This window comes from Anguilla rostrata, chromosome 7, assembly GCF_018555375.3.
Source record: "Anguilla rostrata isolate EN2019 chromosome 7, ASM1855537v3, whole genome shotgun sequence".
Classification (NCBI taxonomy): Eukaryota; Metazoa; Chordata; class Actinopteri; order Anguilliformes; family Anguillidae; genus Anguilla; species Anguilla rostrata.
The window spans coordinates 8,819,716-8,845,561 of record NC_057939.1 but is presented as its reverse complement, the minus strand read 5'-3'; the positions used below and the strand labels follow the sequence as shown (position 1 = coordinate 8,845,561).

Genomic DNA, 25,846 nt, shown 5'->3' with positions numbered 1-25,846 from the left:
GCAGGTTTTCAAGCGTGAACCGTTTGCTTCAAGTCCTGCCACATCATCTTTAATTTTATTTATTTTCAGCCATTCAGATGTGGACTTGCTTTTGCATTTTGGATCATTGTCTGGCTGCATAATCACATTACTCTGCAGCTTCAGCCCATGGACAGATGACCGAAACATTCTCTTTAAGAATTTTCTGGTACAGAGCAGAATTTATGATTCTTTCAGTAATGGTAAGTTGTCCAGGTCCTGAGGCAGCAAAACATTCCCACACTATCACACTACCACCACTGTTTTTCACTGCTGCTATGATGTAGCTACTGTGAAATGCCCTATTTGCTTTATGCCAGACATAATAAGTCCCATGTCATCAAAAAAGTTTTACTTTTGACTCTGAATCTGTATATAGAACATTATCCCAAAAGGCTTGGGGATCATCCAGGTGCTTTATTTGCAAATATGAGACGAGCATTTCTAGTGGTCAATGGTTTCCACCGTTCTATTTTCACATCCATCCCATTTTAGTCCAGTCTTTTTCTTATTGTGGAGTGACACACGGGGGGGGCGACATAGCTCAGGAGGTAAGACCGATTGTCTGGCAGCGAGGTGCCGGTTCAACCGCCTGGGCATGTCAAGGTCGAGCAAGACACCTAACCACCTAACTGCTCGGCGAATGAAGCTCATGAAGCGCTGGATAAAGCGCTATAATGAGTCCATTTACCATTCCATTGTGAACACTGGCCTTAGAGGAGGCTAGTGAAGCCTGCAGTTGTCGGGATGTTATTCTGGGATCTATTGTGACTTTCTGGATGAGTTGTCGCTGCACCCTTGGAGCAATTTTGGGAGGCCGGCCGCTCCTGAGAAGATTCACCACTGTTGCAAGTGTTCTTCACTTGATGACTTTTTTCATTAAATAAACGAAATCATTTTTAAAATGTGCTTTGTGTTTACTCAGTTTTCCTTTGTCTAATATTATATTTTGAAAAGATCAGAAATCATTCAGTGCGACAGACAAACATGCAATAAAAGAGAAAATCTGCAAGGGGCATGTACTTCTCCACAGCACTGTACCAGTTTTGGTATTTCGTACACGTGTGATGTAGTTTGATGAGGCCTCTAAGAAGTCACGCATTGATTACTCAAACTACAACCAAATGATATGCTTTGTTCTTATTTACGTTGTCTGAACAGTTTGAAATTCGAGTTTCCACTTTCGTAGCGGCCAGTCCCGAATTACTTGCAGTATTCTTGAAGAGTGTCTTTTATCATAGAGTCAATTGCTGTGCCACTGTGATGTTAAGTATCTCGCCACTGCAGAAAGAATTTCAACAACCGTTCCTTCCACCGTTATTTAACTGCCCCTGCTATTACGAGAAGATGACTGCCAGTGAAAATTTCTGTTGAAAGACTTACTCGTTTCAGCAAATTAATTCCCAGAACGGAGCTTTCCTTCCCCTTGTAACTTTGTGCAGTCACCCTTGCGGATCACATCAAAGCAACACAGGTACTTGCAAAACCCAAGGGGAAACTCATTAATTCGTGTAAGTTAGTCAATACCATTTTTTATTTTAAAATGGGAACACATTCAGATACAGAAATCCCCTCGAAACAATATTGTCAACACGCAGACAGGGTGAACTTCATTTGCATTAAGATGTGCGCTCTGAAAACTGCAGTGCCCATTCAACCTGCAGGTGGGGCTATAATGCAGATTTTGAAGTTTGATGCTGGTCGTTTGAGTGTCAGGCGAAAGACACATTGCAGTCGTACCCAGAATTAAACTCCACACGTTTGTCCGTAGTGCCGATGAGCAAATCACATCTAGTTATGGCCCAGAGAATTATTAAATATCCAGAACGTAGGCAGGCTGCTACGTTACGTTTTCGATTGACCGCATTTCCCCGGTTCATGGGCCAGTTCCTGGCTAATGACAGTTTTGTCATGCCAAACAGGACGTTCCATGTTGAAATTTACAAATTATATTTAGAAGGCTGACAAAAGAAACCCACACTACAGATCTTAGAATAAATGTTTAGATATCCACAGTCATTTCCAGCTTATATACCAGCTACACTAGGCGCCTGGACCAGACCGAGACCATTCATATTCCAAAAACAGTCCACACAATATGTGTACTGGAAAAACTATTTCGTTTCACTATAATTAAATTCGTGGAAAGCGTAGCCTATATTTGACGGCTAACTAAAACGTTAAAAGATGTTCCAGTATAATAATAATAATAATAATAATAATAATAACAACATAGTTGTGGAAATGTCAATATCAAACTATATTATAATGTAGTTTTACACGTGGACCAAGTATTTGCGAGTATTTTATGAAAAAAAATATATTTGTACAATAACCTTAATTTAAAAATCCATTGATCATATATTAAAATCCGTCTATAATTTCCCCCCGTTTGTTGTATCCCCTCAACCCCCAAGGCATTCCCGAATCCCTTTAACGCCGGAATGAATGCATTACATAAACATAGAAATACATTTGCCGTTTGCAAGCTTCAGCATATGTGGCTGGAATCTTTCGAAGTGTGCGCTACGTCTGCTAGCAGTGAAATTTCACAATTAGCCCAATCAGCGCCTAGATTCGATATGTCACTGCGGGCGAGTCAGAGTGGTTGGTAAAACAAGGCAGTCGGTCATTGCGATCTGGCAAAAAGCCGCAGATACGGATCGCAACCAAGCTACTTGGCGTTCGCCGCGAACCTGAAAACTTAAAGCGCTCTCTACGCACTCGAAGACGCAGAGCGTCTCAGCCCGCGCGGAGACCCGCACTGACCGACAGCACTGCGGAATCCTCGTGCAGCGATTACATCTTCAATGCGAGAGAGAGGGAGAGGGAGAGAGATAGAGAGAGAGAGAGAGAGAGAGAGAGAGAGAGAGAGAGAGACGAATGGGATGGGAGGTGTAGTGAGGCCGCCGGGTCTGAGAGTCCTCAGAACGGCGTAGTGGTTGAATAGGGACTCGCTGATCTTGAGCTTGGATGGAGATCTGCTAATGTTTTTTTTCATGCGCTGGATTCGCCTGCATATTTGTAAACTTCGGCGTTGCAGACGGGATTAAAATACAAACGTGACGGAGAGGAAGAGCTGAAAAACCCACGGGATTGGTTTAAAGCGCATTCTTTTTCATGCGTCTGGCGATAGTAAATTTGGAGTATCAAGGAATTGGAATTCCTGTGAACAAGCTCATCATCTGCAGTGTCGATGCGGCTGCGGCTGTGAAGTGCAAAAAGAGACGATTACAGGTAAGCGGCTGTCAGAACGGGATATTTTATATGCCGGCGGTGGACGGAATTTACAGTTTTAGGTTTAAAATGTTATGCTTTTGAGGATTGCGCCTGACACGCTAGTCCAGGTAAGCCGTGTTACCTGTTCTGTAATTCCGCCCTATCGTTTAAAGCACTGCACCATCTTCGCTCTCTACGTTTGGGATTTTCTTTATAAAAAAACATCCCATTTTCTCGCCATCGCTAGAACTACTGATCTCAGCTGCTGTCATTGCTGTACGAAGCACTGCTATTTAGACCTGAGGCGTTTTACTCCAAGGCGTTGTAAGTACCCTATAATTATTCATAGTGTATTAAAACTTGATTCGTTTTGACCGTTTCTCCCCTTGCACTCGCGTCTGTGTTTGCTACTGTTTGACTCTATTGGGGCGATGCAATCTCGAGAGAGCCAGGATCTTGCAACGTGAGAGTAATTTTCCCACCTCGGAACAGAACAGTTCTCTGCAGTATGTGCGATATTGCACAGCATGCAATGTAAATGCCGTGTTAGCCACCGCTAAATATTGAGCTCACTCTCAAATGATGAATGTAAAAATAATTAGCCTACCAGGAAGCATAAATGCAGTCATAGTGGAATTATTATCTACTTTATGCGTTTTGAAAGGCAGTCGGTGTAGCCTAACGGTATCAGTCTTTAGAGCGTTTTATACGAGTGATAATTCGTGGAAAGCGCGCGTTGCTTCATTCAAAATTAATAATTACCCGAAATGCCCCAGCTTTCATACTAGGCGACTACGCCGATAACTTGTGTAATTCGTGCACTTGAAGCTGTTCTTTGCAAAGGTTTCGGAACAGTCTCTGGTCAGAAAACGGAGGCTTATGAAATAAGGCTTCGCTTTACGGCTTTCACACCGTACGTTACGGTTTACATTCTTGAAAATCGCACACGATGTGCCTTGCATCCTTAGTTGCGCGTTCGTCAAACTGCGGAACCAATTATATGTGGAACATGTCACAAAATATCCGTCATATATTTTGAACATGCGTTGATTTAAAAGGTATATGAACGAATGGCAGTGGTCGCACCAACAAATGGATATGATCAATGTAGTATGCCATTAAAATGAATTTTATCACCGTCTCTGTGCGTAAATCAACGAATTGCGGCAAGCCTCTATCTGTTAGTAAAAAAAAGTCACTTGAATATGCATAATACCTGCTTAGCCATATTTTACACAATGCACAACACGTTTATGAGTAATTAGGTATGATATATGATAACGTTATCAGCCCTACGGTATTAATCGGGTTTTCAGCATTTTAGAACCGAGGGATATGATAGCCTAAATATCTGTCCAAACGATCACCTAAGTTATGAGTAATTTGATTTGGCACTAACTTGCGTTGTTGTTTTTAAATTATTTTAAGAATTCCGCAGGGAAATAGAGGTTCCGTGGATTACAGATGAAAACACTCAAACGGAAGGAAATAATTCCACTACCGCTTACTGCTTGCATGTACGCCGTGCCTCACACGTCCACCGAAGAGATCCCTGCTCAGTTCAAGGCTACCCGACTACGGTTCTTCGGGTATTGGAAATATGAGAAATATATGACCATTCCTTTCGGGTTTTAGATTTATGCACTAGTCCGTCAGCGCGCAGGTGACTGCATCAGCCAGCCACGCCGACGGACAAGTGTCGCAGCCTCAAATTCGCCAATTTTCTGTTTCTGCGGAGCTTTATTCAGCGAAAGCTGCTCTCGCTTGACGCTGGCTCCGCACACCTGCAATACGGCCGTGGGACCGCACCTGCCTGGTGAAACGGCACGCAGTAGGTCCGCGCATCTGACTTACTGACGTACATTAGGATAATATACGTGTGAAAATAAAACGTCCCGAAACATGTCACGCGACGCGTTTCAGAATTGTGCCAGTTGTCTAATTACTCTGGTTGGGGGTGAAACGGCACTAGGAAATGTGTTCAAAACCAGCGAGCGTTTTTGTCGATGGTACGGATACAATGGGCAGAAGTAGAGCTCGAGTCGGCGTGCGTATGTGCACCTGCAGCACAGCCTGCGGTGCGGTGCGATCATCACATCATAACATTAGTACATCACACGTATGATTTATACGTGTGAATTATGCAGTATGATAACACGTTGTGGGTTTTGTTTAAAACATAATAATGGCACTTTTGAATAGCTTCATATGGTCGATGTCTGTAGTGTTCTGCATTGGTCATGGACAACGTGGGCAACTGGAAGGTGACTTTAAAGCCCCCCCCCCCCCTTTTTTTTTCTTTTTTTTTTCTTAAAGAGAGTGGAACTCCAATGTGCAGAGAGCGCAGATGCAGGGATATTGAGGGGAACAGAGTGCCGTGTCTGCAGTGTAGCCTACAGTACAGTGAGCTCTCGGGCCTATAGATTTAGACTGACTATATCAGTGTAAATTACAAATTTGATTTGCATAAAATCTGTCCTGTCCAATGAGGGTTCCTGGATGAGGACACACCCACAGGACACAGCTTGCTGACATTCTAGATGCGGGTAAGCTTCAGTCTGTAGTTAGGCACCGCATTTGAATTTGAATAGAAATTACGTCTCCACGCTTATTCCAGTTATTGCTGCGTGTCTCTCGCTCGCTTTATCTCTTGCCAAGGGAATACTGAACGACGTTGACTCATTGCACGTTTGCCGAGATGAACATGCAGTGACGCGGTTAAGGATAGAGAGGTAACGCTCAGGTTAACGCCGTGCTCAAAGCTACGAGTGCGGCTTCCCGCACTTCGTTTCATCCCGTGCCTTTCCAGTTAGGGGTCTGCCTCCTTAAACGATTACTCCATTCTGCTGCAGTTTTTTTTAAATAATCGGAGCCACGCTGGTAATTCTGTTTATATGTCCGAGGCCCACCACGCTCCCTGTTCTAGCCGTGGGTGGAGGGGTATGTAGAACAGCTGGGAGAGGGTGGTGGCTGTGTCCACCGGCTAACGGGGACTGTTTGTGGTCTGCTGAAGCGAGCTGGACATGGGTGGGAGGGTATGTGGAACAGGGGCGTGATGCGAGCACTCGTAGTCCTTTCCTGCTTCAAGGAGAAATGGTCAGACCCTGCTCTCTCCCCGATAACGGCTAGTTATCTCCCTTACAGTCCACGTGCCGGTCTCACGGCAGCCTTGGGTCGGTATTGGAATGAGAGGCCGGCACTTGCTGGCCTCCGCACTGACGCTCAAATGCAAAACGGTTCAGCATGGAGGAATTCCACATATGTAGAGTATACCGTTATGTTGTGACTTTGATAATGGCCTTGTTAATGTTATGGCTTTCTAATAACTGCTTTACACTGTGGCCTTTGTTTTAAAATAGTTTCGTAGAAAAAATAGGGCTAGTCCGTGAAATTGTCTGTAATTAAATGATACATATATTTTAGCAAAAATGTGAAATATATCAAATTTTATGTATGTATTGTCTGAAATTTACCCTGTGGAGATATTAACATGAAAACATACCAGCTGCCAAACTAGTCAATTAATGAAAGTTGGTTTATGAATGTTCAGTACAATTCATCAGCCTCTTTCCCTGTGTCTGTAGATGTTCTCAGGATATTTAAAGCAATATAAAACAAGTTTTTGACAATCATTTCAAATATAACAGAGAGCAGGTGAGATACAGATGATACAGTCTGAGCTGAGGAAACTGCAGCGTGGCAGAAGTGGTCAGGCTGAGGGCTGTCTGTGAGCATATGAATGCATTTATCATCCTCTGTGTGTGTGTGTGTGTGTGTGTGTTAGTCTGTGTGTGTGTTGTGTGTGAGTCCAGGTATGCAGTCATGTGTGCGTGTGTCTGTGTGCCCGTGTGTGTGTGCTTGTGTGCAGACATGCGTGCGTGTGTGTGTGTGTGTGTGTGTGTGTGTGTGTGTATGTGTCAGTTTGTCTGTCTGTGTGTGTGTCTGCGTGCCAGTGTGTGTGTTTTGGCCCCACTGTGTTGTGTAGGCTACCAGACACAGTTGCCGTGTGTCTGTCTGAGTGTGAGGGTGGTGGTAATGTTAAGAGTGGGGACTCTCTGTATCATCACTATGTCCTTGGTTACTCTAGAACTCTCTGTTGGCACAGATACATCACGTGTTGACTGAAGTGGAGAGGGATTGGTAGAAGGGAGGGAAAGTTTTTTGTTTTTTGGGGAATGGGGGCTCCGTGTGGATGTTAACGGCTGAGGGGAAATGCAGTGTACCCCTCGCCTCCTGAAGGCACTTCTTTGCTGTGTAATGCTAAGAAACCAACTGTTTAATATATCCCTGTCTGTATACCGTACAACAGGAATGTCTGGTAATTTATACACGAGGGCCTGTTGGGTCTACAGCTTAGAGCAAAACAACAGCTTTCTATATTGCAATATAACTGAATAGCTTCCTGAATTCAGTCTGAAGAAATCAATGTACAATAGTGCTGTTTAATGAGCTACTCGCCCACTGTTCCTTTAGATGTGGTCTCTCACAGACTGTCTGTGTTTATGGGTTTCACTGCGTACTGCATGAGGATGTGAGTTTGTGTTTGTGTGTGTGTGTTTGTGTGTATGTGCACACTCAAGTGTGTATGTGTCTTGTCTCGCTGCATACTGCATGAGGATGTGTGTTTCTGTGTTTCTGTGTGTGTGTGTGTGTGTACGTGCGCGCTCGAGTGTGTATGTGTCTGTCTCACTGCATATTGCATGATGCTGGAGGTTGTGAGGAACATGTGAGATCTGTCATAGAGGTACGGAGAGGTGTCACAGCCATGTTAGAGCTGAACGTTGTGGAAACATCCAGAAAGCAATAGGTAAGAGACGTGGCAAGTGTTTCTGAAACGACGTGTCTGCAATATTGCGCTACTATAATGATATAGTGACAGAATAACAATATTGCAATTTAGTTTGGAAGCTGATGATGGGGTAGCAGACAATACAAATGATTGTGTCTGTGAATGGGAGAATGTAGCCTGTGGTTGTCTTGCTTTTGTGTGACACGCCGTGCTCTTGCGTGCAGTGTGTCGCACACATTGGAATTTGTTTTGCCGAAGCACAGAATACAGTTTCTGACATTCAGAGAACGAACACCCACCTGGTTTGAATATTTAGCTTTACAGATGGTGCAGACCTCACCCATATTTTTGTAGGTATTGCTTTGGAATGAAAACTTTTTAACAGTTCCTTTGCTGCTGTTTATCAAAGTAATTGATTGACTGATGAATGAAGAATGGTTATGTTTGAGACCTTCAGAATATATTTGTATTCACTGAGCTTCACTGAGTGAAAGAGAATACACAATGACCTTACAGGTTAAATAAAGGACTCATTTAAAAAATAAATTAAAATAAACGTAACAACAATATGAACAGTGAACATTTGGGATCAGATTTGGAGATCCTTTGTTTTCGGTGTTGTTTTGTGTAGGACAGGAGTGCATTACCATGGACCCATGGGTTGCAGGTTTGAATCCTGTAGGCTGAAAGCTGTCATTTAAACCTGGACTAGGCTGTTTACCTAATGGCTGTGGGGAATTCCAATTTTGTGGAATCATGAACATTTAACAGTGTGTCAACTCATCCGCTGGGCATAGTAAATGATGCTCTGCGTTAAACCAATACAAGTTAATACGGGAGCTATTGTAACCATAAGCCTTCCAGGGCGCGTCATCGCATATAGTCTTAATACAGCATTCTGACCCTTTGATTGGGTACGCTAGCCCCTCCCACGCACGCTCCCCGCTTCCTCACAGGGAAAAAAACGCCGAGCCGCAGCCCAAACGGAACTGGGCCTGGAGGAAGAAGGCGAATCGGCCGCGCCTCCGTCGCCCGGGTGACGACAATGGCGGCGGCGGCGCTTTGAAGGCGGGTTGTCCGTTATTCGCTCCCGGAAGACGGCGCTGCCGGGGGCGGCGTTCCTCACCTCCCCCCCCGCCGCCGTGCCGGTTCCCGCGGCGATGTGATTCAGACGCGCCGCTCAGAAGCTCCCCCCCGGCCAATGAGCGGGCCCCATAACTCGTCGCTGCGGCAATGCCCGAGTCGCGGAGAGACCGTTTTCCAGCACGGCTGAGTTTTTTTTTTTTTGGCCCCGCTGGCGGTGTTCCTTAAAGTTTGTTTTATAGACACGGGCGATAGATCTTCCCTCTTTTCATTTTGGCTCCGCTTTGTTGAAACCGGTCACCCAGTTGGCGCGGCTCGTCCCCGGAGCGGGTCTGCAGCGGCGCAAGCCTCGTTTCCGCCGCGCTTTTGGACTAGTGCTCTGGGACTGGCACAGCTGAGGCCGCTCATTACCTGGAAAAGCAGGATTTTTTTTTTTTTTTTACGGTGGTGCTAACTCAACATGTACCTGAAACTGAAGTTAAAATAGTTACCTTTTAAAACAAACAAACAAACAAACAAACAAAAATACTCAATTTGTGATAAAGTTTTGTGTGTTATCAACATGTCCACAAAAGTGCTTTCTCAAAAAAATGTACATTTTGAGGGAGGAATTGTCTGATCTGCATGACACTCCAGTCGTTGATATCATTTGGCTTCAGTGTGCTGCGGTATGGATCAGTTTTCAGAGTAAGATCCTCGGTTCCCTTTGGAAGTTCCTGTTTCCATGTGGCCTTCCCCAGACGCTGATGAAAGGGAAGCTAGACTGCCTCCTCATTCCTCTTCCCCCGGTACGCATCACCAGATGGTTTACCCTGCCATCTTGTTTTATGTGTTCATCTATTTTGTGCGCAATATTAAATCTTTCTGTCATTGCCGCATGCTCGGGCCCCTCTGTCGCCCACACAACAAAATGGGTTCCCATGGCAACATGGCGTGTTAACATGCATCAGCGTGGACCGCTCCCGTCGTCCTTGGAGCATGCTAGGGGGCGCCAAATATTCTGTCACCGCGCCATACGCTGTGTGTGACATTTAAGTTGGTTTTGGCATCTTGTTCAGTGGAACAGCTGAAAAATGTGATTAGGAGTAGGGCAATGCTGAGTTTGTGGGACTGAAGTTGAGGGATTTCCGTAACCTCCTTCGTACCACACACAAACACACACACACACACACAAAATGCCCATGTGCCATTGTCCCCACAAACCTGACTGTCTGCTTTGAACACACGCAGGCGTGCGATGAACTGGATGTCATCTAGACCCGGCCTGTCGAGGGCATGTTGTATCGTACGCTCTTACTACAGTAAAAAATGACTCACGTCCTCATCAGTAGTACTCTTGAACTGTAAGTTCACCTCATCGTGTGAGTGCTTTAGAGGTTGCAGCCTGAGTTAACTGTTCAGTTTCAGTGTTGCTTCAAATGCCATTAAATTATGAATGCAGTGACACGATATACTGATATTTTTTTTCGGTATGAAGAACAGAGTGAGGTCTCAGAATTTAGTGAGCACAAAATTCCTTCTTGCGATCCTACCGGGGTCTTTTTTTCCCTCAGACGGTCTCAGGTTGAGGTTTTCCAGCTCTGATCAGATACAGTGTGGTGGGCAGGAAGCCAGCCACGGTCTGGGAGAGCTCAGCCAATGAGCGGAGAGACACTCTCGTTACAACTTCCTGAAACAGAGTCTCGCCGCTGGGTCAGATTTGAAAGTGTTACGCTGTATGAGAAGTTATTTCCAGTTCTGCTCTGTCAGGGCGATTCTCGGTGAAAAGCAGTGATGTAAGGCCCAGTGGACATTGTGTCAAACCCACAGCCAGGCTGCCAATGGGGGCGGGGGGTGCGCGGATTCATCATTTGGAGGATAACGATAGCGTACACAAGCAGAAAATATGACCAAACAGCACAAACAGCTGTAGATACGAAGGCTAGCTGTTTCGGTCTCACATGGGAACTTCCATATTTGTGTCACTGACTCATGAAAAAGAAAAATACAAAAGAATACTTCTCCTTAACCGATCCCAGCTCTCTCCTGAAAATCAGCGACTGTGAGGAAGCAGGGCTCAAAACCACAAAGACAAACACGGCGTCGCAGCGCTCTTGTAAAACGGCGGAGCTACGACGTCGTTTCAGCTTCCGCGCGGCCCTTTGAAAAGCTGTGAGCGCGCGCTAGGTTGTAGCGAATCACGCTGTGTTCCTTTAAACGCCGTTGTTTACAAACCCAGTTGCCAGTGGCTGCAGAAAGTTCTGTGGGAGCGAACTAGTTGATATGCAGAAGCGGAGACACGTGTGGTGAGCTGGTGGTTTTGTTACTTCAAAGACAATGGTTTATTTCACAATGTTTGTGTCTGTCTGAACATGCACTGGTTTGCTCACTTGCTTGTCTGTGTGTATGGGGGGGGGTTGATGCTTGTGTGTTTGAGTTTGGGTTCGGTTGGTGTGTGTGTGCGCGGGGGGAGGGGTTCTGTATGAATGTTGTATGTTTGTGTATACGTGTCTGTGGGAGGGTGGGTGGGCGTGCTTGTGTAGCGTAGGGAAGGGGTGAGTATTGTACGACTGCGTGTCTGTGTGTGTGGGGGCGGCAGGGCGGTGCTTGTCTGTGTCTGTGTGTGTGTCTGTGTGTGTGGGGGCGGCAGGGCTGTGCTTGTCTGTTGTATGGGGCGGGGGGGGGGGGGGATTGATGCTTGTGTGTTTGAGTTTGGGTTCGGTGGGTGTGTGTGCGCGCAGGGGGAGGGGTTCTGTATGAATGTTGTATGTTGTGTATACGTGTCTGTGGGAGGGTGGGTGGGCGTGTTGTGTAGCGTAGGGAAGGGGTGAGTATTGTACAGACTGCGTGTCTGTGTGTGTGGGGGCGAGCGGCGGTGCTGTCTGTGTCTGTGTGTGTGGGGGCGGCAGGGCGGTGCTTGTCTGTGTCTGTCTGTGCGTGTTACCTGTGCCGGTGTCTTGCGCGGTGACAGAGAGACAGGCGTGTTCTCGTCCCGTAGGGGGAACAGATCGGTACAAACACGGAGGATTCGCTTGTTTCCTGTCTCTGTCTCCTCCCTTCACAGGCGAGGCAGCAGGTGTCTGCTTTCCCCCGCGCGAACCAAATAAGACCCGAGAAAAAAAATAAAATAAATAAAATAAAATAAAACCGCGTCTAGAGTTTCAGAACTGCTCAGAGGAAGCGAATCGATTTGTAATGCAGTTTAAAAGGCAAGGGAAACCTTGCATATGTACGCTGCAAAAAGCAACAGCTCTCCTGTGATGCCTTACAGTGTCAGGCTGAGAACGGCAGGTGTGATCCACATGACACGCTGAAGGCTAAGCACGCAGTTTACACACAGGAGTAGGCCGGGAACACGCAGTCAGAACTGACAGGAACTCGTGTGTGGACTTCTGTGCGGTATAGATACGGGCTGCTTCACAGACTCCAGCACAGACGCGGGCACAGACATGAAGGTCCTCTCCTCTTTGTTTCATCTCTGTTGATCAAAGCGCGCTAATGCGGTACAAAAAAACAGGTGAAAGCATCGCTGACCGTTCCAGAATAGAGTCCCCCCTGGGGTTCACGGCGGCCACGAGTCCCGCCGTTTTTTTTCACCCGGATGCAAAAGCGGACCGTGACCCCGCCGTTCCCGGAGAGCTCCCCCACTCCAGGCCTGAAAGAGTGGAAGAAGAAGAAGGAGGCAGAAAAAAAAGTGTGACTTTAGACAGTTCTGCTCTTAATGATGTTAAATGAGTGTAATTAGGCGGCGACGTGACGCGAACAGCGACATCGCCGAGTCCCAGAAGCTGTATGGATTAATTGCCTTCGCCATTTTTCCCGGGGTGAGGAGTAATAGGGGGGGTGGGGGGGGAGGGGGGGGTTTGGGGCCTGTGACGTCCTCGACCGCGTCATCGGGAAAAAAATAAAGAACCGTCGCCGAGAAAAGAAGGTCGGATTTATGGTTGTCAGAAGCATTCCATCACCGGTCTGAGTTAACGGGCCCGGGGCCCTGTCAAAGGCACCTCATTGTCCCCCCCCCCCCCCCTTACCCTAAAAATCGAGCGTGGAGAATCGGCGGCAGCGTTCCGTCAGGCGATTTCCAGCGTGACGGCTGCGGTCGCCGCGGTGGTGTCTTCTGTGTCGCCCGCTCCGGCGCCGGCTGAATGCACCGCATTGAGGGTGTCGGCGTGGGGGGGGGCGGGCGGGTACGCACAAATGCGCCTATACAGTGCAATACGGAGGAGCGGGGGGGGCTGGGGGGGAGGTCTGGCTATTGAGGAGTCGGAAGCCATGAATTTAGCTGGACGACCAATTAACAAGCACCAGAGTGTTGACAGGCCGGAATGAGAGGGCATGGCACTGTGTGTGTGTGTGTGCGTTTGTGTGTGAATGTGAATGTGTGTGTGTGAGTGTGTGTGCGTGTGTGTGTGTCGGGAGGGAGCCGGTTGTGGGATGGTGTTTGATGATTAGCGGCCTCGTAGTCAAGCGCTCGCTCTCATACAGTATGCCCCTGCGTGTGAGTCAGAGGGTTGAGAAATGCATTCTGGGTAATGGGGAGTGGGGAGGGGGGGATATCCTCTGCAGCGAGCCCGCTAATTATCACCTGTCGCTGCCTGCCACATGCTTCCCATGCATTGTGGATCGTGCAGATGTGCAGACCTGTTCCACCGGTCTAGCAGTGGGCTGATCTCCTGATTTAATGCACCTGACGTGCAATGTTGCCACATCAGTTGGGCCTAGCCTCTTCCTCTACACAGTATTTAATTGCACTTGTTGTACGTCGCTCTGGATAAGAGCGTCTGCTAAATGCCTGTAATGTATTTACATTTTTTGCTAAATACTTGAATATGTCACATTTGCCTTAGTACATAATTTACTGCCCAGTGTATACATATTTCTTGCCCCACGCATTAATAAGGACACGTTTTGCAGGATTTTGGTTGGAGCTGAGTGGAAAACTGTATACATTAGCGCGCAGTTACAACAGCATTATTACAATGTAATACCACTGAGCCATTGCCCATCTTCCGCTGTGGTCTGAAGACGCGTCTCTTCAGACTGTATCTGGACTATCTATCTCTGCTCTGCAGGGGACTCCCAATCAAGGATTGCTCTTATCATTTGAATCCTAATTTGTTCCTGAACACTTACATGTTACACTTTTATCTCCATCCAGAACTTTTATGGCCCTTGTATCTTTATCTTCATGTTGTGGCTCGTCGTCATGTATCATAGTTTGACTCTCCAGAACTTTCTGACCTAGCCTGTGCTCACTGTGCTCACTGGACTTGCTGTGTTCATGGCTGTGAATAACTGTTACATAATGAGTGTTGTCAGACCTGTGTTTTGTCGTCGTTCCAATGACCTTCGGTATTCACTTGTTGTACGTCGCTTCGGATAAAAGCGTCCGCCAAAAAAAATGTGATGTAATGCAACGTGCGAAGGCTAAACGTTCCACCAGCATGTGCAGCATCCCAGCGTGCAGTCTAATGGAAGCAGGGCAGATTGACAGGACACGTCCACGCCGTCTCCCAGGGTTACAGGGGTGACGAGCCACATTTTCAGTTGTCATTTGTTCCATCCCTTCTCATCTGGGTTGGTAATGTAAGAGCGGCTGCCCGTCTGCCCCCCCCCCCCCAGGCCTAGCCGCCTGCAATTTTGCAGTGACCTTTCGGGAAACTGCTCTTCTATCTTCCGCTGTTTTTTTTCTTTTTTTTTCCGCAGAGGTGAGACTCCTGTCGTAATTTGCGTCGCTTTGCTGTGGCTGTCGGAGGATGAGTTTACGCGGAGAGGGAAAGAGATTTGACGGGCTTTTAAAAGCGCTCCTTTCAGGTGGAAGGCCTGCGACAACACGTTTTAGAGCAGCGGTACCTTTGCTTGTTTTTCATTAACACGCTGTTAGGGGCTTTCAGAACAATGGGCAATGCACACTAAATGCAGAATTCTTAAAAGAAGTTCATCATTTATTGCGAACACAGGCTTTTTGCTCAGGGATGAGCTAGTGTTTTTGTCTGACGAAAATACTATTTGGTTTTTTTTTTTTTTTGCTTGCGAAATTTCAGCTGATGAATAAAAAATGAGTCAGAAAATATTTTTTTTTACTAGAAGCAAGTCTTTTCAAAATATCGTACTGCATTTATCAGTCAAGGCCCCGGTTATCCCATTCAGAACTATATTTTTTTTAGTTTCAAAATCCACACTAGGCCTAGTTCCACACATCCTTGCTGCACACAATCAGTGAGTCAGACGTTATCCTTGACTTGATTAAAGGCTCTTTCAGATTTATCCCGTGATTTAGTGAAGAAGAAGCGGGCATGATTGCATCAGTGGGTCCTGCCCTGAAGATTATCTCCGTGGAAACGGTGTCCTGTCCTCAGTACCAAACGGTGTGACCCTAAGTTCATTTTCCACAGAGAGGAAAAAAACCTAAATAAATTAGAAACAGAGTTTAATGCTTTATGATAATCGCCATAAAGCCTGTGATTATCAGACATTTTTGTCTAAGCAGTTTAATCTTGGAGGTCAAGTCAGCTTAGTTCTGTGTGGCCGCCAGCGTGGTAGGCCCTGCTACCTCTGAAGGGACAGGGCGGAGCAACTCTGGGCAAGCCTAACGGTCAGTTTTTTGACACGCTACTCACCATATACAGAACTGATAGTCAACAAAAAAAGTCTGTCAGTTCCATATCTTCTCCGAGCGTTGTCATGACACTGTGTTTAAGCAGTGTTCCGAAAATGACGTGTGTCTGCTTTATTTCATTAAGAGTCGGTCGCTCTGGTGTGCATATGGCACACCAGCAGTTTCCTTGGCAACATCTTAATGTTATTTCACCTTTTACGGCGTCACCACTGTTTTATCTGAACATGAGGCGTCGGCGTCGTCGCTTCAGATGGCACCACTGCGCATCTGTGACTGCCCCAGCGGTTGATAGCTATAGCGCAGCTCGATTCAGTGACCCTCACGCTGCAATCTCAGCCCCTCGTTGTGTGAAATGGTGTCGCGGCGTTCCGATGGCCTCTTGAGATGTTGCGGTCAGCGTTACGCACAAACCCTGTGCATATTTCCCCCGTGACTTGATCACCTTTGACGCTTTGCCTCCACATCTTCCATTAGTCTTAGATTCAGACACTGGGTCCACGTACGCGGTTTCTGTAATGAATCCTGCTACCAGGAATCAGACCTGACTGTACTTACCTGGTGAGGAATGTGGCGTGTTTTAGCTACCACGGTAACATGTTTAGTTACTACAGTCCAAGATGGCTGCCATCACCCTTTACTGACGTGCAGCATGGGAGAAGAATCTTAGGAAATTTTCTCTGTAAATGTAAAATATTAAAGCACTGTTTTACAGTAGTACAGCTGACCCCTTTTGCCAGAATTGATAGCTGGGGATTTCACATGACGGCCGAGTTTAATTAATTGTATTCTTATAAGAACATCAGCCAGATTTTTTTATTAAATATGGAAATTATTCTTGTGTTTGAAATTGGACAGTTATTTGAAACCAATAATTATAAATGTGTTGAGGATGCTGAAAGCACATCTGCTTTTTTTGTGCTTGAGCAAATAAATGTTCTGCAATCAAAACAGAAATTTCTCGCCATTTCTTTGCTCATACTGTTTGTTTAGTTTTGTTTTGTAAATTGTTTGATTTGTGCGTTTTTTTTGTTGTTGTGGCAGGCTTGTTTACATGATCTGTGTGCGTCTGCAAGCCTGCTGACGAAAGCGATACATACGTGGTATTGATTTGTATCTGTGGAAATGATGAGTGTGTCTTATTAGCTCATATGGACTGGGTGTCACGCAACATAAGGTGCATTAATAAAATATGAAGCAGTTATTTCAGTCGTTTGTTGTCTGTGGAAAGAGGAACAGAAACAGTTCAGTTTCAGAATCATGTGAAAATGGGTCAGAAAAAGTTTAAAGTGCGATTCAGTGGCTCTATATGATGAGAGAAAGGAAGAGAAACATTGTTTTGTATGGATATGATGGACGCGTATGGTCTTTGTATGGAACATGAATGGAACACTTCCTGTTTCAGCAGTTCTGACATTTAAAAAATGTACGATATTTCAACTGGTTTACTCTGTCAATTAGCAAAAGCCCAGAGAGCTACTTCATCTTCATGTAGTTTTGTCCATTTGACCGGTTACAATTTTTACATAAAAAATAAATAATAAATATAAAGAAGTTTCAGTTGACTATTGGACCAATACTAATACAACCCCAATGCTATTGTGCATTCCAAATTATTTGTGTAGTGTGACACTGTATGTGTACTGAATTGTAACAGAAGTTCATTTATTAGCTTTTTATATCAGCTTGGGTGTGTCTGAGACTGAGGAATGTCAAAGATCCAATGGGACATTGGTTTGTTAATTACATGCAAGTATAATCTGGATTGACTGGAGTGTGTTCATCCCTGTGGAAAGCCTGCTGATCATATTGGCTCGGTGGATGGATAGTATGTTGTTGACATGTACACTGAGATTGAGGTTTGATTTCCATCTACAATTTCAGCAGTTAATCGGGTCTGATTATTGTTTTCCAAAAAAAAAAAAAAAAAAAAAAAGAAATATTGCTTAATTGAATATTTATTCATCAGGGCCAAAGTAATAACTCTTAAGACCTGAACAGGACAGCCGGATGGCGAGCAGAGTCTAATCTAATAAGAGGAAGCTGCAGATGGGGTCTAGCGTCTTCTTAATGCCGTTAAAACATCATTATCTGCGCTGGTAACACAGTCGATATACGTCAGTCTCCAGCGAGCGGTGGAGGGCTGCGTTTCAGGCCAAGAGTTTAGAGACCAAAATGGAAACTCTGATCACGATCATGCCCTTGACCGAGTAGCTTTGAGCACACGGCTGTTGTCAAGATAGACGCTATATCTGTGTTTTAAACACACCCAAAATAATATTGTGAGACAGAGAGCGAGTGGCTAAAGCCTTGGAGGCAGAGACCCAAGGCTTGTGTCCTTAGCTATGGCTAACATTAACTTGCTATATATGGCTAACTGTTAGCCGCTAACGTTATGTCCATTACATCCATAAACTTTAACTGTAAGTAGCAATACCAGGGCTCCTGCACTGAAAGACCAAAGGCATTGGCATAAACTGTATGATCCCTACCAAACAGAATTATTCACCGAGGAAGTAAGTGAATGTTGTATGCCAGTAAGATATCAAATTGAACATGGTGTGCAGTGTAATTGGAAATACTTGCTGTATCTGCAATTTTTGAATATTGAAGAGAGTTCCTTCTGGGATGTACATGATTGCAAAATTGCATACATTTTTTAAGTACAGTTTGTAGAATTTATATCCTGATTCATGAACAAAATGATAAAATATGCAAATGTATTTTCCACCTCCCTCTCGTGTTTTATGATATAGCGACCTTTCCTTTTCAAATCTCATACCACGTCCTCAAAAGTGCCAAATATGAATAAAAACATTTTCACGGACACCGAGGATGATGGATGTGTACCGCAGTGTTTACAAGCGGCGCCTGAATATTTTTTCGGTCGGAAAAAATGCTGATGAATTCATGTCCAGCACTCGGGCCCCGCCTCCGAGACACCCTCAGCTGATCTCAGGTCAGTTGCCTGCTTGATTGCTCCCAGAGTAGGGTAGGTGGGGCCTGAACAGAAATAGAGCATCCTCGTTCTTCAACCAGCAGGAATCTAGTAATGGACCTTCTCTTGGAAGAGCACAGAAATGATTGTGGGATATGATGCCATTATCCCCCCCCCCCCCACCCTAATTACACATCTATATAGTAATTCCAGTACATCCTGGTGCCAGGGGGGCTATGACAGCTTGAGAGCACTGCCCTGATGTTAAAGGTGCGGGACCTTTAAATGTTGAGTGACTCACATCCACCACTCCATCCATTTGGAAATGAATACTAGGTTACAGGAGAACAGGGATACACACAAACATTAGTGACCGGTCAGACATTGACAGTCAGCGGAAATGATACACTATTTACATACACGGCTGACAAGCGCGTAGTTCTTATTGCATGTGAGAACACAGCTTCCTTGTGGAGTGGAAACGTGGTGTGTTTCTCGCTTTCACGCGCAGCGAAAAGCGACCTTTTGGGAGTCGCTGCTGCGTGCGAGCTTTTATATCGTTTCCTTGAGCGCCTGGTTGAGACAATCGGCAGCTGTGCAGCGCGCTCGCCAACGAAATGGCAGCGCCCAGCTTGGACTCAAACCCGCAGCCCACCCACGACTCCCCCGGGGGGGGGGTGGGTTTTTTTGGGCCGTATCGTGACAAATGAAATCCCCGCGAAAGCAAATGCGGGGAATCTTGGTGGGAGCGTGGAGAATACTGGAAAGGGGGGGGGGGGGGGTGGGTTCACCTCCTCCCCCAGTTCCCCACATCTCCTCCAGGGCTCTGTCTCCCATCTGTCTGGGTGCAGTGCGGCAGCAGTGTGGATCAGTCCATTTAAGACCTGCGGTAATGAAAGCTGAATAGCAATATCCCAGGGATAATGCTCTTTGGATGGCAGTGTGGATCAGCGCTTTGACTGGCTAGGGGGCTTCCCCCCCCCCCGTCTCTGGACGCGAGCGTCTGATTGAGTGTGGCGGCTGTGTGCAGTCTGCGGACGCGCGCGTTTGGCTCCGCACATTAGGCTGTCATCCGTGGACCTGTGTGCTTGGGTTGAGTGCGCCGGGCCGTCTGAGTGCCGCTCGCCGGGCTCCACAGTGGGGGTTTTATTTTATCTGCGAGGACTGCGCAGTTCCCCTGAGCTCGTGAGCTACTTCTGCGTTTTACACACGATCACAATAATTCCGCCATTTTAATCATTTCGGTCACGCAAGGAGAATTTACCTGACGTTGCCGCACGACACCGTCAAAGTGAGGGAGACGAGTTCCTTATGCCTGAGATATGAGGCCCCGTCTCTGCGTCCGGCTGTGACGCGTTTTCCTGAGCAGAGTACGCCGCGGCGGCGTCTCGGAGCTGTCGCGGCTCGTTCTGATTTAGCGGCGTGAAAAAAAGAAACGCTCGGCGCGCGCGTACGGTCAGCCGCCATCCGGGCCCGTCTCCTACTGCCGGCCGCCATCTTTTTCCGTCTCCGCTCCGACGTTCGGGCCCGATTTGGAATCGCCCGCCGTAAAAAAAAAACGCTGGCCCTGTGGACGCCGCACCTCAGCGGCGGCGAAGCGGAACCGCTCTCCCGAGCGAAGGCGGGGCCGTGTAGCCGCCTGCGAGTTCCAAAAACGGGGAAATCGTCAAAAAAAACAAAAAAAAAAACAACTCTTGGACGAAGACGCGGGCGGCTCGGTGTGGAATTAGCAGCGACAGTTATCTGGGCGACCGCTTCCAGATCTCAGCGTCTTGGCCCCGTCTGCCTCTCTGCCGCTGCGCCATTTTTATCTGCCGCCTCAGCGCGGTGCGACCAAACGCGGGGACCATGACAGCGAAACAGTCCACCCCCCCCCCTTTCTTTCCTTCTCTCCTGCTTCCTCTCTCCCTCCCTCCATCCCTCCCTTTCTGTATCTCTTATTTTTCTCTCTTCGCCTACCTCTCTCTCCTCGGTGTCTGTCTGCAGCTTTCTTTCCCCTGGAATCCATTATGCACTGTCACCCGTCTATCGCCCTCCACGACAGTCTGTCGATGTTTTATTATGGAGACAGACTTGTGTTTGCATTGCAGAGGAGAGTTTTTTTTTTTTAAACAAAAATTAATTAAGTTTAAGGACCTGCAGCGTTTGTATAGATTTTAAGTATCCAATTCAATCCAAGTCATGTAATGTTTGTCTATTTAAGTATTTAAGGATTTTTTTGAATCCTGCTTTTTGGGGAGGATGAAATGAAACATTTATATGATGTGGAATAAATATCAAATAAGAAAATTCTAAAAGATATCAGTATGTTCCCCTTTTCTTCCTTTTGTAACATCCTTTACAATCTACAAGAGGGCTGAAAAACCCTATATTTACAATATCATACAATATTATTTCCATCACCATGAGCAGTGTGGAATACTATAATATATCTGTCATCCTCAGAAGTGCTGAATCCCACAGACCTGTATAAAGCTGTGTGAATTTGTGCGTTGAAAGCCACGTCTGAAAGTCATGCCATAACATACGGTCTACCACTACCACGTCCATATTGAATTTGCAGTCCAGAAGACGAATTGCACATTGATTTTAGATGCGTCATTTTCATCGGTACCCTCAAGGTCTGTACAGTTACAATATTCACACAATGTTTAATACCTAATCTTGATGTACGTGCATCTCCTGTATTTTGCTCCGGTCTGAATGTGAAACCTTCTAGCGAATAACCTTTGCCGTCTAGGTGTAGGCCAGAGAAGTCCTTTTCAGAAGTCTGAGGGTTCTGCCGAGACCGTTTTTTCTCCAGCTTTTCTCCTGTCCCGTGACAGGTGGCTCTGACGGGCTGTGTCTCCGTCGCCCCTCTTAGAGGGATCCTCTCGCACGCCCAAAAACATCCAGATGCTGTCATAAATATCTCCTCCTTTCTGCTCTATTTGGTCGGTAAGCAAGATGAATTCTTTCAATGAATTAATCTTGTTGCTCCCAACAAGTGACAATTTATCTCTCGATCGCACTCAGACAATGCATCTTAATTTGATTATTTAAAGAGATGTTCAGAGATGTTAGTGTAATTTATTTATTTTTTCCTTATTTATTTTTTTTTCCTGAAGGACTGTTTTATTGACATCAAGCAGTGCTGGTGTGTGGAAAGACATAAAAAGATACAAAAGGAAAGTGTAAATATGCGTGTGAAGAGACTCCTATTAGTCTAATCTCCTACTGTTTTTTACATCCAAAAAACGAAATGTGAGTGAGTTAGCATGTGGCAGTGGACATGAATATATTAGCAGTCTTTGATGTGTTCACCCAGTATGCCGTCCACGGGTTTATGATTTCTGGAAGCAGATCTGGCATATTTTTGGCCACCTACAAGACAGCAGGACCCCCCCTCTCCTCAGTACGCCTGTAGTCATCCAGGCAGGTGATGGCTGTGGGACAAATGCGCTCTTCTCCGAGGTTACAGCCACCTGTTGTCGGCCAACTGGCGCAGGGGGGGAACGGAGCTCGTCGTGTCTCCCATTAGAGGGGCGGCCAATCGGAACGCTTCCCTCCTGGATCCCCGCGCATGTTTAATCACCTGATTTGAGCGCTGCATCACAATTACGCCCGTGTGCATTGGAGTCCTTGGGAAAAAAAGAAAAAGAGCAGAAACGGTGTAATTACAGCAGGACCTGCAGCGCTGTGGAGAGTTTACTGCGCTGAGAGCGGCGTCTGACGTCCTCCCGCTGTCTCCGGTGGAAAGCAGGAGCAGGACGCAGGTAAACGGTATGTTTGAGTGCGCCGGGGCTGCGTGCCGTATGGAATGGCACGTGCCCAGCGCCGTCCTGGATTTAATTAATAACGTACAACGATCAGCAGGCGAAGACAAATAGGAGATAAACGAGGCTCCCCAATGGGAGAGATAATTAACTGTCACTGACTGATTCAGGGCCGGGTCCTGCAGTCCTGCAGCGCGAGCGTGCCAAAGCCAGCGGGTTCTGCTGTGTGTGTGTGTGTGTGTGTGTAGGGGGTTGGTGTGTGTGTGGTTGAAGAGTTTGTTTGTGGAATTGTGTGTGTGTGGGTTGTGTGTGTGTGTAGAGAGATTTGTTGTGTGTGTGGATGAGAGAGAAGTTGTGTGTTGTGTGTGTGGATTGTATGTGGTGTGTGTGTGTGTGTTTGTGTGTGTGTGTGTGTATGTAGAGAGATTGTGTGTGTGTGTGTATGAGAGAGATTGTGTGTGTGTGTGTGTATGAGAGAGTTGTTTGTGTGTGTGTGTGTGTGTGTGTGTGTGTGTGAGAGAGATTGTGTGTGTATGAGAGAGATTGTTTGTGTGTGTGTGTATGAGAGAGATTGTTTGTGTGTGTGTGTGTGTGTGTATGAGAGAGATTGTGCGTATGTGTGTGTGTGTGTGAGAGAGAGATTGTTTTTGTGTGTGTGTGTGTGAGAGAGAGAGAGATCGTGTGTGTGGTGTGAGAGAGATTGTGTCTGTGTGTGTGCCTGTGTGTGTGTCTGTGTTTTTGTGTATGTGTGTGTGTGTTCAAGTGTGTACATGTGCATGCACACATCTGTACATGTTCATGGATAGCATTCATGCAAAATAATTCCTTTCACGCTCTCTGTCTCTCACACACCCATGTACACATACAGCGCACACACACACACACGCGCGCACGCGTGCGGGTCAGTTGCAAATGGCATCTACAACCTTAGCTGTCCACTATTTTCAAATAAGTGCAATTAAATGTTGTGCGCACTGCAATTTAGGGTGCTTTGGAGCACGGCCATATTACTACAAATCAATGCGTCCTGTGCTCTTGTGAAGTGCTTTTTGCCTCCTTCTCCTTCTCTAGTGGACTGTCAGTGAGATCCAATGGATGTGTGTGATCAGAATGTTGATGCATTTTGGGGGTTGTTGTTTTTATTTGACTTCATGGATTTTGCATGACCTTCTCAACAGGCCTCGGTTTGTTCTCATGGGCACAAACTTGTCTTGTTTTTTTAAAATCACACACTTTTTGGGATTTTCAAAAACGATTTTCCCCAGAAATATTCTGAAGCACAGACCACCGAATCTATCCGAAATCTCCCAGTGAGATGTGCTCTCAGGGAATGGTTGCCGTTGGATAATAAACAGACAGCCACGACTGATTTACCCAAACATATTCCGAGTTGCATCAGTCTGCATTTGAATAGTCTGAAGCCGTCCTGGTGTATTTGTACACTATAGCGTCTAACGGTGTAAGTGGGGCTTGCCAGGTAAACAAGGACCTTAAGATTTATAATCACCAGCACCCACAGGTCTGGGGAGAAGTTAATGAGCACCAATTTCTCATGGGGCTTTTGTGTTTGGTAAAAGTGCTCAGATCATTTCCTCTGGGTGTGTGTGTGTGCGTGCGTGTGTGTGCATGTGTGTGTGTGCATGCGTGCGTGTTTGACATCAGGGGAGCTTGATGAATGATTCAGGGCCAAACCTATTTCCTCCCCTTCTCTCCTCTCCTTCTCAATCTCCTCTCTTGCCCTCTCCAGCTTGCTCTCTTTTGCTCCGTTTGTCTGCAGTTTTGCTCTTTAACTGACAACACACTTGAGCTTATTTTAAGAGCGAGAGGGAGTATGAGAGAGTGTGAGAGAAAGAGAGAGAGAGAGAGAGAGAGCGTGCACGTGTGAGAGAGAGAGGGGTTGGTGGTCTTTTTCAGGCTCCATCTTGGGTCTGATAGCGCTTCCATCATAGGGTGAAGGGGAGGCGCAAAATTCCTGAAAGCATGTTTACTGTTCGGGAGGGAGGCAGTGTGAGAGCAGCGGTTTCCCAGCATGCACCTTGCTGTCGAGATAATAACCCTCATGGGAAATTCCTTCCTGTTCTTCTTGTATTCCCCTCGTGGAGAATGAGGTCACTCATACGGACAATGTTCTTTCAAAGCCGTAGACTTTCCCACCTCTATTTGCACATCATTCTTAGCGATGTTCGAAGTGTAAATAATGTGGACCCCAGTGTCATCTATTATTTCCTCTTGCTGTTCTTGTAGGCGTGTGTACGTTGACACGAACGTGTTGCTCTGTGTTTTACGGACATCTGCCGTGTTTGACACTTGACCTTTTCTCTTCTCCCCCGTGGTTCCACAGGCACACAATGCCCTCCAGTAAAAGAAGAGATTAATCTTTGATTGGCCGAAAGTACTGGATTGAGCTGTTCTTCCATCCTGGGGAGGAGTTAGTCCCCTGAGTCGTCCAGAGACATGGTGTCCTTCACGTGGAGACGGACCTGTTTGGCCCTTCATTGTCTTTTCCATGTCCTGGCCCTTCCGTTGTCCGCGTCCCGGCAACAACAGCAGGCCGCGGCGCCGAACGCCGTCGACGCGGAGTACAGCACGTTCTACGTGGAGAACCCCGAGTGGACCCTCAACCACCTGGCGGTGGACTCCCGTAACGGGAACGTGTACCTGGGGGCGGTGAACCGGATCTACAAGCTCTCCTCGGCCCTGGAGCTCCAGGTGGCCCACCAGACCGGGCCGGACGAGGACAACCGCAAGTGCTACCCGCCGCGCATCGTGCAGCCGTGCAGCGAGCCGCTGGCCCTCACCAACAACGTCAACAAGATGCTGCTGGTGGACTACCGGGAGAACCGGCTGCTGGCCTGCGGGAGCCTGTTCCAGGGCATCTGCAAGCTCCTGCGGCTGGACGACCTGTTCAAGCTGGGCGAGCCGTCGCACCGCAAGGAGCACTACCTCTCCGGCGTCAACGAGAGCGGCTCCGTCATCGGGGTCATCGTGTCGTACGGCGACGCCTCGGCCACCGACAAGCTCTTCGTGGCCACCGCCGTGGACGGCAAGCCGGAGTACTTCCCCACCATCTCCAGCCGCAAGCTGGCCCGCAACTCCGAGGAGGAGGGCATGTTCGCCTACGTGTTCCACGACGAGTTCGTGGCCTCCATGATCAAGATCCCGTCGGACACCTTCACCGTGGTGCCGGACTTCGACATCTACTACGTGTACGGCTTCGGGAGCGGCAGCTTCGTGTACTTCCTGACGCTGCAGCCGGAGATGGGCGGCCCCGCCACGGGCTCGTCGGCCGCCCGCGAGCAGGTCTACACCTCCAAGCTGGTGCGCCTGTGCAAGGACGACACGGCCTTCAACTCCTACGTGGAGGTGCCGCTGGGCTGCGTCAAGGGCGGGGTGGAGTACCGCCTCCTCCAGGCCGCCTACCTGTCCAAGGCCGGGGCCATCCTGGCCCG

At 47.0% G+C, this 25,846-nt stretch overlaps 1 protein-coding gene across 1 annotated transcript in view; it reads left to right on the top strand.

The window, feature by feature from the left end:
• Positions 1–2,599: 2,599 nt before the first annotated feature.
• The window catches only part of plxna4 (plexin A4), a 291,711-nt gene continuing 268,464 nt past the window's right edge, over positions 2,600–25,846 (top strand). Inside the window, exons 1-2 of the mRNA XM_064342636.1 lie at positions 2,600–3,255; positions 24,739–25,846. The exon at positions 24,739–25,846 is cut by the window's right edge and continues 220 nt beyond it. Of these exons, the coding sequence (XP_064198706.1) occupies positions 24,852–25,846 (995 nt within the window). The 5' untranslated portion in view covers positions 2,600–3,255; positions 24,739–24,851. The remainder of the gene's footprint in view (positions 3,256–24,738) is intronic.